Source organism: Gopherus evgoodei, chromosome 7 (assembly GCF_007399415.2).
Source record: "Gopherus evgoodei ecotype Sinaloan lineage chromosome 7, rGopEvg1_v1.p, whole genome shotgun sequence".
Lineage (NCBI taxonomy): Eukaryota > Metazoa > Chordata > Testudines > Testudinidae > Gopherus > Gopherus evgoodei.
In genome coordinates, this window is record NC_044328.1 from 38,177,666 (window position 1) to 38,191,796 (window position 14,131).

Genomic DNA, 14,131 nt, shown 5'->3' on the forward strand with positions numbered 1-14,131 from the left:
GAAAAGGCACAACAGGACTGCATTGTATAAAGCTATTTTTTCCCCAAGGAACCGAGGGAAAAACACATTCACATAATGACTCCCTCTATTATTTTTAGATCTAGGAGCCACTAGTGGAGGACAAAACATAGGCAGACCATTACTCTCCAGGTAGGAGCTGCTTATGAAAGCTAGGAAAGAAAAAAGCAGTCCGGAAAGTAGGATGTAAGGACAACATAAAGTACTGCTTAAAACTGACAGAAGGAAGGAATCAGAGTACAGCAAATGAACAAGATTCTCTTTTTCCTTTCTCTTCATAAGACTGCTGAGGTTGTGCAGAGATTAAAGGAATATGGTAATTAGTGGGCTCAGCCCATAGATAGTTTATTCAACTATAGAGGATATGCCATACTGTTTGTTTTACATATTGCCTGAAAGACTACTCAGTAAGTAGATGACAAGTTTGATGAAGGAAGGCTTTTTTGAGGTAGGACAGTGAACCTGAGAAAAGGTAGGAGACTGAAGAATTAATGTTTATTACCTGGTATAGTTAAAAAATAACTGGAGAGGTAGAGATAGCTAACCATTTGATTGTACCACAGAGACACCTGGTGATCTGGAGCGTTGGTAAAGAAGTCAAGTTGAATAGTTGTTAATGCTGTGCTAACTGATAATAGTGGCTAATGCTGGGCTCAGGGAGAATAATTTCTGCAGAGTCCAGTGGATCATAGTCCTAATTTAGTAATAATGGAAAATGATCATCTATCAAGAACTAGGACAGCAGAGTTTTCCTGTTAAGAAACTGATGAGTTTAAATGATTTAGAGTGCTGTACAAAAAGCAGCTGCACAACAAATGAAACCAATTAAAAAAAACAATACTCCTTCACCTTCCACTGATTTATGAAAAGAAAAAAAAGTGCCTTGCATAGGAGGGCTAAAAGGTGTTTTTGGCAAGGATAATTGGTATTTCTTAAGTTTTTTTAAGCAGGCTCAGTGAAATAATGCATTTCAGAATTTGCTGTAAGATTTTCAGCAAGCCGCCAAGGATTTTGGAACTCCAGTGGTAGCTAATGTATATGTGTCATTTTGATAAAGGAGTAGGATTTCAAAGATGCTAACTCTCTTTTCGAATTAAATTAAAAATAAATGAACATTCTAAGAAAAAATTGTTATGCACATGGACACAGATAAAATAAAAGTCACAGGCACTCTTACAGTTTTGTTTGTCACGCATTCCTGTCAGTTGTCCCTTTTACATGATATCTGGTGACCTCCACAATAAGATTACCCTATCTTTACCAGAAATAAACATCAAAAGGAAAATATTTAATTTCTGAAATATTTCGGTGATATAGCGACAGTGTTTTTCAGCTCAGGTATTATCCAGGAGGAAGTTGCAGTTGTTTACAGAGGTATGAAGAGGGAAAAAAATTGACCTATATTTTCAATATCCATGGTGTACTGTAGGATGACTGACAAGGAAAGGTGTCACTGAGAATGTGACATTTCTTATACAAGGATTGGATTTTATGTGCTACAAAGCATGACAGATGGTCCTATGAGAAAAGGTGGGAGTCAACTTTAAATGTCATGCTGACTACCATGGTTAAAATACTGAAGTTTTATATTCTTAAATGCAGGCTCAATATATTTTGGAGAACCAGACACATGTTTTTATACATGGAGTTTATAACAAAAAGTGCTTGTTCACTTTTATATTCCACTGGAAATTTAAGTAGGACATTTTCTAATCCTTGAATTTCTCTGGCCACTTCCAAGCCCGTGACAGACATAATCTTACATGCTCTAATCCTGTAATAGCTTATAACACCTAACCCCTGCTTGCAGATTTATCACATTTCATTTTAGTAGAGATTCTTTAGTACAGAAAATGGAATTAGCACTTAACAGACTCTTTTCATTTGTGTTTGCAGTGTTGTTGCAGCTCTGTTGGTCCCAAGATAGGAGAGACACAAGGTGGGTGAGGTAATATCTTTTACTGGATCAACTTCTGTTGGTGAAAGAGAGAAGCTTTCCAGTTATATAGAGCCCTTCTCAAAAGCGTGTCTCTTTCACCAACAGAAGTTGGTTCAGTAAAAGATATTACCTGACTCACCTTGCCTCTCTTTTTATTTGAGTCACCATCATCTTCTTCAATGGGTTATTTGCAGTCATGTACCATCTACATATCTATGACACATTATTTTCCAAACTATAGCTTGATAAGAACTGCTAGACTGTATTTGTGGTTTGTTTTATTTATTTAATTTTTGCAAACACAACCTTCCAATTTACTTAGCTGGTATCTGTAATATCTTTTATTTGCAAACATTCAGATGAACAGGTTTTATTTTCAGGAAGCAAGAACTGTGAATAATAGCACATTTATGAAAATGTGTTGATCACAAATTATCTTAAAACTGTTTTGACAAGCTGTATTGATTATTCATACAACAGATTTTTGGAAAAAATTAAAGTATGCCTATGAATAATCTATGACCAGAAAATGGATTCTTGCTGTTTCTACAAACTTAGGTCATCCAGTTAGGGAAGAGATGCAAGATCATTTGACTTAGGTGACTAACAATACAGCACAAATAGCAAATACACCAGCCAAGTCTGCTACCTTTTGTTCAGATACAGATATTTCCATCCTTGTCTTCTTCCTAATCTGAAGCTATTCCTCACTCCTTGCTTCTTCTCCTTCATTTTCTTGTTCTCTTTAGTCAGCCAACCAGCGACCAGCCCAAGCTGCACAGGAGTTCTGAGTTACAAGCTGCAGCTCTCAGCCTCTCCCAGCCTGCATTCTGGCCAGCAGCCACCAGCCCAATAAGCCAGCCTCCTCTTGCTCTTAACTCCTTGACTTTATACAAGCCAAGCCTACCCCTGCCCAGCTGGACTTCATCTGCAGTTGGGCTTCATCCACCCCTGGCTCTCCTCCAGGTGCAGCCTACGAGATTAACAGGCTCTCTTTAATGCGCTCAGGCCCTGTATGGAGTGGACACCCCATCACAGGAAACTAGAATAAATATTATATACTGAGTTGCACCTAACTACCCCAGATTGCTATCCAAACATGTATAATAAAAATGTAACTCAAAACATCACATCATTCTAAAAAAGTTGAAATAGTGCTCCAATTTTGCAAACTTTTGAGGAGTTCAAAGCAGGCACATTTTGGCAAATAGAAATAGTTACAAGTATTTCAAAAAGTTTTAATTTTTAGCCACTCCACACATTATTTTGTCTTGGGTAACATGACTTAGGGTCTGTAAAATTGGGGTGCGAGTCTCATGAGAATTTGCTTTCACATGACATTTCTAGTACATCCTAGCTGCAAGTAGCACAAAATCAGCCTCCCTCAAGTGTTTTTAGCTAAAACGGGGAAGTGCAGAGCCATATGAGTCACACATTCCTTTATAGACTGTACCCTATTCATAAAGAGACATAGTGCATATTTTAAATAAATATGAAAATAGTTCCTAATTCTGCTCCCTGCCTCCAAAAAGAGATTTATTCTGAAGAAGGGAGCACACATCAATTTCTCCAATAAAGCAAAACCCATTTTTTCTCTGTCAGCACTGCTGAAGCAGACCCAGCTGGACCCACCCCAAACAGCCTTCATTGAAGTGAGTGAATGAAATGGGGAGTTTGACATTGATGTGTAGACTAGGAGACATTGACAGCTGGTTGATGAAATTGAAGTAGTCAGGGGAAGTCTGTAGTGTTTATTGAATGACTTTACAGGATCATGGCACTATCTGAAATGTCAGCTAGTGGTACTTTGCTTATCTCTTTCTAATAAGCCAATACTTTAAAGCAAAATGAACATAGAACAGAAATTTTAGTTATATGTATAGAATATTATTTTATTCCAGCCACTGACCATCTATACAAGGTACATCTGAGGTTTGGCTGAGTTAACTGTTCTCATTTGAAAGAACAACATATATTTCTTAATAGGTTGTAGCCACTTTAAATATTACTTTATTCTGACAATCTCTACCACTGTCAAAGTTACTAAATAACCAACTTTCCCAATGTCTAAATAGTTACAGTTGTCATCAGAGGTTAGATTTTTGGATCTTTCAGTTTTAACATTTTTATTTAGTGTAACTTTAGTGCAAATGAGAGCTGGGCAAATCCTCTGTAGAACATAATTTATTTGATGAATGTAGCTCTTTTTTCTGTTCATGAATTATACGTCAATGCTCTATTTTTTATGAATTTGTTCATTATTGAAATTGTTCAGAAAACACGTCAGGCAAAAATATTTCAACTTATGGGTGGTTCACAAACTATTTGCATTCACTATTTCTTTGATTATTCATTATTTGTTATGTGTAGCATTTGATGGGTCATATAAATCACATTTAGCTTTTACACCCTGATTGAATGATTAAAGCTTTTATAAACAGCAGGAGGAAAATCAAAGGAATTTCAAGAAGACCATGCAAATATATTTCTGGTTGAAACTCTCAGACAAATATATATTTGTATGAGCATTCTTGAGACTTCAAGATTCTGCAAATATTTTTCCTAACTAAAACAGTCAAATCTAAAGACATATTTAGAAAATGAATAAAAAAAGTGTTTACTTGTGAATGCTGCTGAAACAAATTAACAGTTTTATTTGAACACATAACATTTCCATAACAGCTTTTTCCAGAATTCATGCAATTCTAATATAAACTAATAATTTGTCTCAATGAAAGCAGTTTATAATGTTTAATTATTAAGGACAGGGCTGTTACATTTGCAACGTACTAATTTTCTGGCAGATGTTTGACTGAAGGTAAAATCTCATCTGAGTTCATTTGAGACATATTTCATCATTACATATATTCAAGAGAATCAACCACAGTACAATCTGGACTCTTTGGGTAAGAGTCTCACGTATGCTCCATACATAAAAAGAGTGGAACAACATAAAGGAGCGATGAATATCCCAGATGAGGCTGGAGAAGAATGACCTCAGCCACAGGACTGATGAAGATGGCCAAAAACTGTTTTCCACTGACCTTCTCACAAGCCTTGTAGAGGCACATCGGGGTGCCCTGGGACTAGGAGGAGAACTTTTGGGGTGAGGCTGCAGCGCATAGCATTGCTGAGGTTTTAAGCATTGCTGCCACCCATAGACAGCTGTGGGAAGGTTCCTATAACTTAGGAAGCCATCCAGAGTTGTGTTAATTACACTAACTGCCCATGAGGCCATGAACAGTCCAGAATTGGGAGGGCTCAAAGATGGCTTAAAGCCAGTTTGGCCTGCCCCTTTCCTTTGGGCTGTAAGTTCTGTGATGTGCTTCTTAGAGACACAGCACAAAATCTCACCTTTCATCCTCGAAATTATCATCATCCCATTTGAGTAAAGCTGGAGCCCAGGGAGTCTATACATTATTTATCTTGTAAAAAGAAGATATTATTGCGTGGCATACCCTGATAAACTCAACTTGAAACGTTAGCAAAGGAGAGACAAATAATACCCATACCTATAATTGAAAGGTAATTGAAGGATAAGCTCTTTATCTTTGTAGACAATGCCAAAAACTGCCATTTTTTTGAAGGAAAGTTCCTACTGTTAAGCAGGCAGATGTCTATTTCTGTTATGCATAAATCTGGGAGATAGAGTCACTGTGAGTATAGACCAGTGCCTAGACAATTTAAATAGTGTTTTTGGCATTAGAATCTAGCAGCTGAACTATACCTGGTTCAAAATAGAATGGAGGAAGGGGAAAAACCTCACATCCTCATGAGCAACCACTTTTTTTTTCCAGGACTGAGGAAACAAGAGGTATTATGGGGATGATGCTCTTCCTTTTCAGTGGATAAGCTCATCATTACTCCTAATGCATCTCATTCTTCAAGGGGAGTAGAATCACAATGACAGCCAAGATAGACTGAAACTTCTGCAATCCGCTGAATATCCTGCCTCACTGCCTTAAAGAACTGACAGAAGAGCAAAAGCTAAAAAAGTGAATATCTCCTTTAGCAATTTCTGTCATAAATAAGCCAAACAACTTTCTTCCCTGATCTCATGAGAGAAATTAAACTGGAAGTTGAAATATTTTCTCTCCTATTTAGATTAATTTATGATTGCATTGCTGAAGAGACAGAGCGAAGCAATTTCTTCTTGACTTAAAAGAGAAACTAACCATGAAATCCTGACACTTCTGGAGATTACTGTATGTTTGGAATATGCAGTATATTAACATATATCTTACAAAAATGATTTTGGACAGTTTCCAATATAGCAAAAATCTTCAGTTTTGTCACAAAGCATTAAGCGTTTCAATTATTATCTTTTTTTCCACTATCTGTGGCTAATGTCTTTGCATGATACCTTGTAAATAAAATAAAAAATCACTTACCATTAACAATGTCTTTATCACTGTATAAAAATTTTAATAATAATGCAAGTCGAATATTGACCACAACAAAAAATTGTGGGCCAAAATTCTAACCTGAGTTGCATCCATGCAATCCAACTGAAGTGAATGTTGATGTCAATGAGGTTGCACAGATATAAATGAGAGGAAAATGTTATAAGACACAGGTCTTTCTCTTTAACCCTGGACTTTTTGGAATTACATAGATGTGCCTTCAAATATTCAATGTTAGATCTTTTGTACTACTGTCTTTCCAAATACTTCTTTTCTTACTCTCATTCAATAAAACCTTTATCCAACATCAGCGAATAGTGACTAACACTTGCTGAACCTAAAACCAAACACAGTGAACTGGTATTTATATATTAAATAAATTCATTACCCTATAAGTTGATCTTTGTTTTGTTCCACAAGAGTGGGAGGAACATTAGAAACGATGACTTGCATATCCAACTGATTGACCACAGAGACCTGAAAACACAGGAATGAAATACAGTTGGTCTTTTCATGCATAACATTCTCCCAATTCAAAAACAACAGGATAATTGTTTTCCTGTCTTCAAAGCCATGCCCTGTTGTAATGATTTTGCATTTCAATCCAAGAATAAGTGAATTGGGTAGCCTTGCTTCACTTAGTAGCCAAAACAGTAGGGCAAGGACTTAACTAAAAATGAGATGTTGATTTTGAGGGGATTTTAAGCTGATTTTATTTCCAGTTTAATGCATTATGGGTACCTCAACTGCCATATTGTTTAAATTTCTTTAATAGTAATGCAGATTTTAGATTACTTAAAATAAATTAACAATATTTTGTTACTAAACTATAACAGCTTGTCACAATTCTGACTGCATCGTTGTAGATAAAGTCCTCAGTAATATTTTTATTTTCATGTTTAGTTCTATTTTGTTAGTTTCTTCCAAAGGGGTCTACAAATATTAGTAACACACAGTTATATTCCCTTATCTTGCATATCTGACCTCTTCTCTCTTAATACACAGGTCAGAAAATAACAGGTACTGTCAACCTTTAAAAAAAATATTTATAACAAATTAGTAAATGTGGGTGAAATCCTGGGCCCATATTGATGTCAATGGCAAAACTCTCATTGACTTAAATGGGGCCAGGATTCCATTTCCAAACTACTCATCCTGCAGAATGAATTTCCCTGGACAGCACTGTATCCAGGTGCCATTTTAAAGAGCCACCAGATACACGATACCACCTATGTGCACCAAGTGAGCACACTAAAAAGTCTAACTTTTTTTGCATCCATTCTGATCCAGTTTCCTCAAGTTCTTTTCAGACTGATATTGAATAAAAGGCTATTACATCTCTCCTTGTTTGAAATTTCTTGAAGCATGACTTCATGCTCTCTTCTCTCTTTTGCATTCTATCTGCATTAACTCCTTTCCTTTTCATTTCAAGAACAGTCAGCCTCCTCATCACTAAGAAGGAAGAATGAAATCTATAAAGGTAAACTGAGATTGGGAAATGAGCTTTCTTCTCTTAAACAGAGTTTTAACCAAATCAGAAGCATCATGATTGAAAGTTCTCTGGAGCTCCCAGAATAATACATCACATCATTAAGCCACTGAGCTGGCAAACAAGAAGTTTAAATCTTGATGATGTTTGAAAAGTGTACTATTCTCTTAGGCTATAAAAAGAGCAGTTGCTCCCAGTCTTTACAGAGAAAGTAAAATCTGAAATCTTTATTAAAAGTTGGAGAATGTCCATCAGGAGATTACAGCAACTACTATGCCCTCCATCACCTCTTCGTGAAGGATTCTGTAGCCAGCCAAGATTTGGAAAGCAGGACAACATCAAGCATAAGAAATTTAAAAATCAGACTATTCTTTGTTCTCAAAGAATAAAGACACCCCTTGATTTCCACAAATGAAGTTTGAGCCATGTAAGCACTTTGGCAGACATGCTTGAATATCATTTCACATCAAATATGATCTGCCAGCTTTGAAGTTTAATTCAACTTAAAATATTTAAATGTTCTTGAAATGTCATCAGGTGCACTGATATGCACATGCACACTCCTGTATAAGAACAAAATAAATTTAAAGAACTCACCATAAAATTCAGGATCATTTAAGTAAATGGAACTCTAAAGCAATGAACAGTTTAGTAGAATTAATTGCATTAGTCAGTTAAAGCAGTTACTCCCTAAGTATTTAATGAGTACTTCATAAATATAGTTCTTAAAAAAGAAGCAGCCACTTTACCGTAAGTTCTCTATGGGTCATAAGTTATGATTATTGTATCTATGTATATGAATTGTACAAAAGATGTTCAAGCCATAGTACTATAACAAATGTAAAAATCCCAATCCAGATCAGGGGACCAAAAAGTGAAGATTCCCACAATAACTTTAGCACGCCCCCCCATGCATATCAAGACTTCCATCACTAAATTATTAAATGTAGGCCTAAATATGGGCAGGAGGCACATATGGGTAAATTCTCACCTTTGCAGATGCTATTGGGACAAATCATTGCCTCCAATTCCACCAGAAGAGAGAGGAAAAACTTGCAGGGGACCAACGTAAGCATGCATGGAATATGGGAGTGCCACACTAGTCCTCCTTCACCCAACTCAGAGGAGACTTTTGTAGGCAGTGTCCCAAGGAACCAGGCCCCACAAGTGGGGACTGAATCACCATTTTTCCTCCCTCTCAACCAACCCTGATGGGACTTCCTGAGTAAATTCAATCTAAATTTATTCAACTGTCCTATCTGCAGTGTGAACCTTCTCAAAAGGGAATGGAGAGTGTGGAAATTACTGAAGATGCCACCAAACAATTAGAGCATGTAAACAAACATTTTTACTTTAATAAAATCATCAGTGTGCACACACCATTACGGAATAATGATGTGGTCTCATCAATGTAACCTTTGTGCTTCCTCATCCTCCTCTTCCCTGTAGTTACTTATTCTCACTTGTTGTGACACGTTTAGACTGTAAGATTCTTGGGGACAGAAAGCCTGTCTTTCTATTTTTCCTGTACAGCACCTAGCACACTTTTGGGTACTGTATTAACAATTACATTAGTTTGTTTTTTTTTTAAACTATGTTAAGAGAACATTGAGATGGAAGAGTAAAGAACTCAAAAGACTAGGAAATGCCAGGAGTAAAGCTGTCAGTGGAAACTTAATTCGACCTCCTTGTGCCTCTTCATTATAATACAGTTTTTTAATTACACACAATCAAATACTATTTTTTCCACCATATCCCTGCCTTATTCAGTACACAGAATGGATAATACTTACTGAATAGCCTGCTCCATGAAGTACACTAAAGTCCTTGTAACTGCCAGTCTACATGGAAGGTGCTGATCCAACAGCGACTGGCAGTATTACAAAATCCTAAACCACAAGATAGCTATTCATTTTTATCTTCATCATTCAGTGTGTGTTCTCATGTCTTATTTACTGCATACCATTTACATTCCACAGTTAGTGGTTCCCAAACAATGAATTATATTCACAACAATCCTGCAAGGTAGGGAAATATCCCCACTTTACAGATGGCGATCTGAGACACCAAGTGATTAAAGCCAAAACACTCAATTATCCACTAATTTTGGGTGTCCAACTTGATTCATAGATTCCAATGTCAGAAGGGACCATAGTTTGACCTTCTGTAGACCATCATCCATGGAAATTCTGCAAAATAATTTTTAGAGAATAACTTTTGAAAAATCTTCAATCTTGATTTTAAAATAGCCAGTAAAGGAGAAACTACCACACCCTTTAATAAATTGTTTCAATGGATTATTACTCCCACTGTTAAAGATTTGCACCTTATTTCCTGTTTGAATTTGTCTAATTTCAACTTCCAGCCTTTGGATAAGTTTATACCTTTCTAGACTAGATGGAAAAGCCCTTTATCAAATATTTTGTTTCTCATGTTGGTACTTATAGACTAATCAAATCACCCCTTAACCTTCTCTTTGTTAAACTAAACAGACTGAGCTCTTAGAGTCTATAAGCCCTGCTTTCTAATCCTTTATTCATTCTTGTGCCTCTGAATCCCCTCCAGTTTATCAAATCCTTGAATTGTGGACACAGTATTACAGCAGCGGTCGCACCAATGCCAAAGAGGCAAAATAACTTCTCCATTGCTACTTGAGATCCCCCTGTTTATGCATCTAAGGATAGCATTAACCCTTCTGGCCATAGTGTCACACTGGGAGCTCGTGTTCATCCACCATAATCCTCAAAGCTTTTTCTGTCACTGCTTCCCAGTACACAGGCACCCATTGGGCTCACATTCACTTTTAGTCATCACAATGAACAGTGAGTGCTTTTCAGCTTACCAAGTTTCCAGATCACTCTATGCCAGTGACCTGTCTTTATCATTCCCCCAGTTTGTGTGTCATCTGCAAACTTTATTAGTGATGATTTTATGTTTTCTTCCTAATGTTTGATTAAAATGTTAAACAGTGTAGGGCCAAGAACCAATTCCTGCAGGACTCCACTAGAAACACACCTGCTTAATGATGATGCCCCATTTACAATTACATATTGAGACTTATCCACTAGCCATCTTTTAATCCTTTTAATGCATGCTATGCTGATTTTATATCATTCTAGTTATTTAATCAAAATGTTGTACCAAGTCAAATGACTTGTAGAAGTGGTAAGTATATTATATCATCACTATTACCTCTGTCAAGCAAATTGTAATCTAATTTTTTTTAAAAAGATATCAATGTTAAACTTAGTTTAACAGGCTCTATTTTCCATAAACCCATGCTGATTATATGACCCTGCTTTAATTGTTTGCAAATTGAATCGTTTATCAGCCACTCGACTATCTTGCCTGGGATCAATGTCAAACCGACAGGCCTATAATTACTCATTATCTTGTTTACCCTTTTTAAACTGAGAAACCCATATTACACCATAGTACTTAGCATTTTATAGTACTTTATCTTTTCCAAGCACAGCTCCCAATGACTTTAGTTCCAGATGTAAACTCAGTCCCCAAGCACCCTAAGCTGAGCACCCAGAAAATGAGGAACACACAGCAGCCAGCTATGAAATTTTTTATTTAAATGAGTTAACTAGCATCACATAGGGAGTTTGTGAGAGAGGCAGAGAAAGAATCCAAGTCTCCGGGGCAGCATTCAGCTGTCTAAATCACGAAAACAACAGTTCTCTTTCTGCGGTCCATTATTCACTCTCTACACAGCATCAACTTTTGCAACAACTGAGGTGGGGTCCTGCAAACAACATTCTCATTCACTACACAACCCTGATTCATTTCTCTGAACATTGTCCATCCTGTGAACTAAATGAGGCAGGAATTCTGTGGAAAGAATAGCTTGCGATCATTTAATAAAAGACTACATCATACAAACTATAAACCTCAGGCAAAACTTCCTCCCTGAGTTTGGCTGTTCCTAGGGTCTCCTTCCAGCATCTTCTCTGTCTTAACTTCATGCCAAAAGAGGGGCAGCTTACTTTATATGTTGATTGGAGCTAAATAAATCTATCTATTAGCATATCCCCTGATTTTTGGGTGATTCAGCAGAAAAACCCAGCTATCCTATGTAGAGCCTATTATTCCCCTTATTCCCCAGAACACTCAAGATGTGGTCACCTGTGTTTTCCCAGAAGCACCCAATTGTCAGAGGTCTCATAATATTTATCTATCTGAATTTATAAAACACCATGAGGTACCTATATTGTGCTCTCAGTGCATACAGTAAGTCCCTGATTCCTTCCTGTCTACAGTATTTCTCTTGCTCTGAATGGAATCACGCTCCACGAACCCTCAGCATATGGCTTCTTCATTTTAAATTTAATACAATTAAAATCCTGCTAGATATTGAGTACATGAGGATATATTCTGTGGCTATCTAGCATGTTGAATTATCTTTGTGTAAATAGGACATATTGCTATAGTACATACATTTTTTTTTTCAGGGATTCAGAAAGCTTTTGTTTGGGAAAAATAACTTCAGTGTCTTGAAAAGATCATATTCACAAAGTTCATGCCCATCCCTTCCAGCTCTTTGGAACAGAAACTTTATCTAGACTTAGAATTTTCTCTAGTGTATCAGGCATAGATGTCAAGAAGACATTGACTGATTCATATACTTACAAGTACTTCTGATTTGCCGCTCAGTCCTTTCCCATAATTGTCAGTTGCAATGACCTGAAACTTGAAGTAGGACCTTCTCATATTTTTGAACAGCATGGCAGTTTTTATAAGCCCTTCATAAGGTTCGATCACAAAACCTTCTTTGCCATCCTTGATTGGGGGTATGATGAGTCTGTACTGCATAGCACTGTAATTTCCAGTGTCTTTATCATCAGCCTAGTAGGAAACATAAAATAAACAGAAATGAATAAGGTAAAATATATGTGCGAAGAGTCATTGGCATTGTCCTTCAACTATAGCTGAAAACTGGTCTAGTGGATCTTTTCCATTCCTGAATGTATGATGTAAGTCTGATAGTGGATATCATTATTAAATGGTCCATTTAACTCTGCAGAAAACAGTCTTTGCTTTTCCAGCAATTTATTTCTCCGTTGTTGGCAAACTGCTCCAAAAGAAATGAAAGCTACAAATGAACTTTTCAGATTTAAAACATATTGGACAGGTAAGTGCATTTTAATTATGAAATCAAGAATGTAGCAGAGGTAATTTTTCCAACTATTAATGTAAAGGAGAGCAACAGGAAAACCATATGTACCTAGCATCTTCCCCTAACAACCATGTATCCACCTAAGGATTTCTTCTGTCATCCTGCTACCTTCCTGATTTAACAAGTTTATTTTCAGAATAATAATATGAAAATAAATCTTCAGTGAGATTCTGCTGCACAGATGTCTCAGCCCAAGTGAGGGAAAGGGACACAAAGGTGGCTTTAAGTCAGCTTTGTACCTCCTAATCATGGGCAGCTCTGTGGTGAGGTTCCTGGCGTAATTTAGATAGCTCTGGGGGCCTAAATGAAGGCAGCTTCTTGGAGCTGCAGTAGTGCCTGGAATCTGCAACACTGTATACTATCGCTATTCCCCTGACATGCCCCTCTCATCCCAGCTCCACCTCCATCACACACCCCTCCCATGTCATCCCAGGGGTTGTGCTCCACAGTGTCTGTGCTGAAGGTAATATTCTCCCCCCCACCCATACCCCTCCCGGACACACACACATTCTGGCCTCTGGGGGTTGGAGCGCTGCTGAGGAGCTCATCACTGGTGTTTACATGACCAAACCATTAAACTGGGGTATTAAAGACTGCCAGCTACTGAATAAACCATCCCTACAACATTCTAGCATTTATTGGTAGCCGGGTCATCCAAGTACTGACATGGTGAAACCTTTTTTTAGTTTGTAATTGCAGCCAAAGTTGGCCGACACTGCAGGTACTGATATTATTGTTACAAAGGATCTGGGTCTCTGTCTATAATTCATAGTTCATCATAAAACAAAATAAAAAACTGCTTGGGGTGGGGTGTAAGGGTATATACCAAGAAGCCCGAATGAAAGTGGCTATAGCGAGTCAAGGTGGACTTTGAAAAACAATAGCCGAACACTGTATCTTTGAAAGGCAGCCATTAATTATTGTTAAGGATTTTCTCTTCATCAATAATCCATGACTTAGAAGGTGAGGAATGAAAACATTTTACCAACTCCTATTGTGCATCTTTCTGTTTTTGTGCTACTTGCATTTCTTAGAATTCAGACATCTACCTTTCTTACTGTCTACAAGTCTGATAGATGTGTAAATCCTATACAATCATC

The 14,131-nt window shown here is 37.1% G+C and overlaps 1 protein-coding gene across 5 annotated transcripts in view; it reads right to left on the bottom strand.

The window, feature by feature from the left end:
- The window catches only part of PCDH15 (protocadherin related 15), a 1,497,017-nt gene that overhangs the window by 62,944 nt on the left and 1,419,942 nt on the right, over positions 1-14,131 (bottom strand). For all 5 annotated transcript variants that reach the window (XM_030569599.1, XM_030569597.1, XM_030569596.1 and 2 more), the window contains 2 exons: positions 12,485-12,700; positions 6,749-6,837 (listed from right to left, as the gene is read on the bottom strand). In XM_030569599.1, the coding sequence (XP_030425459.1) occupies positions 6,749-6,837; positions 12,485-12,700 (305 nt within the window). The remainder of the gene's footprint in view (positions 1-6,748; positions 6,838-12,484; positions 12,701-14,131) is intronic.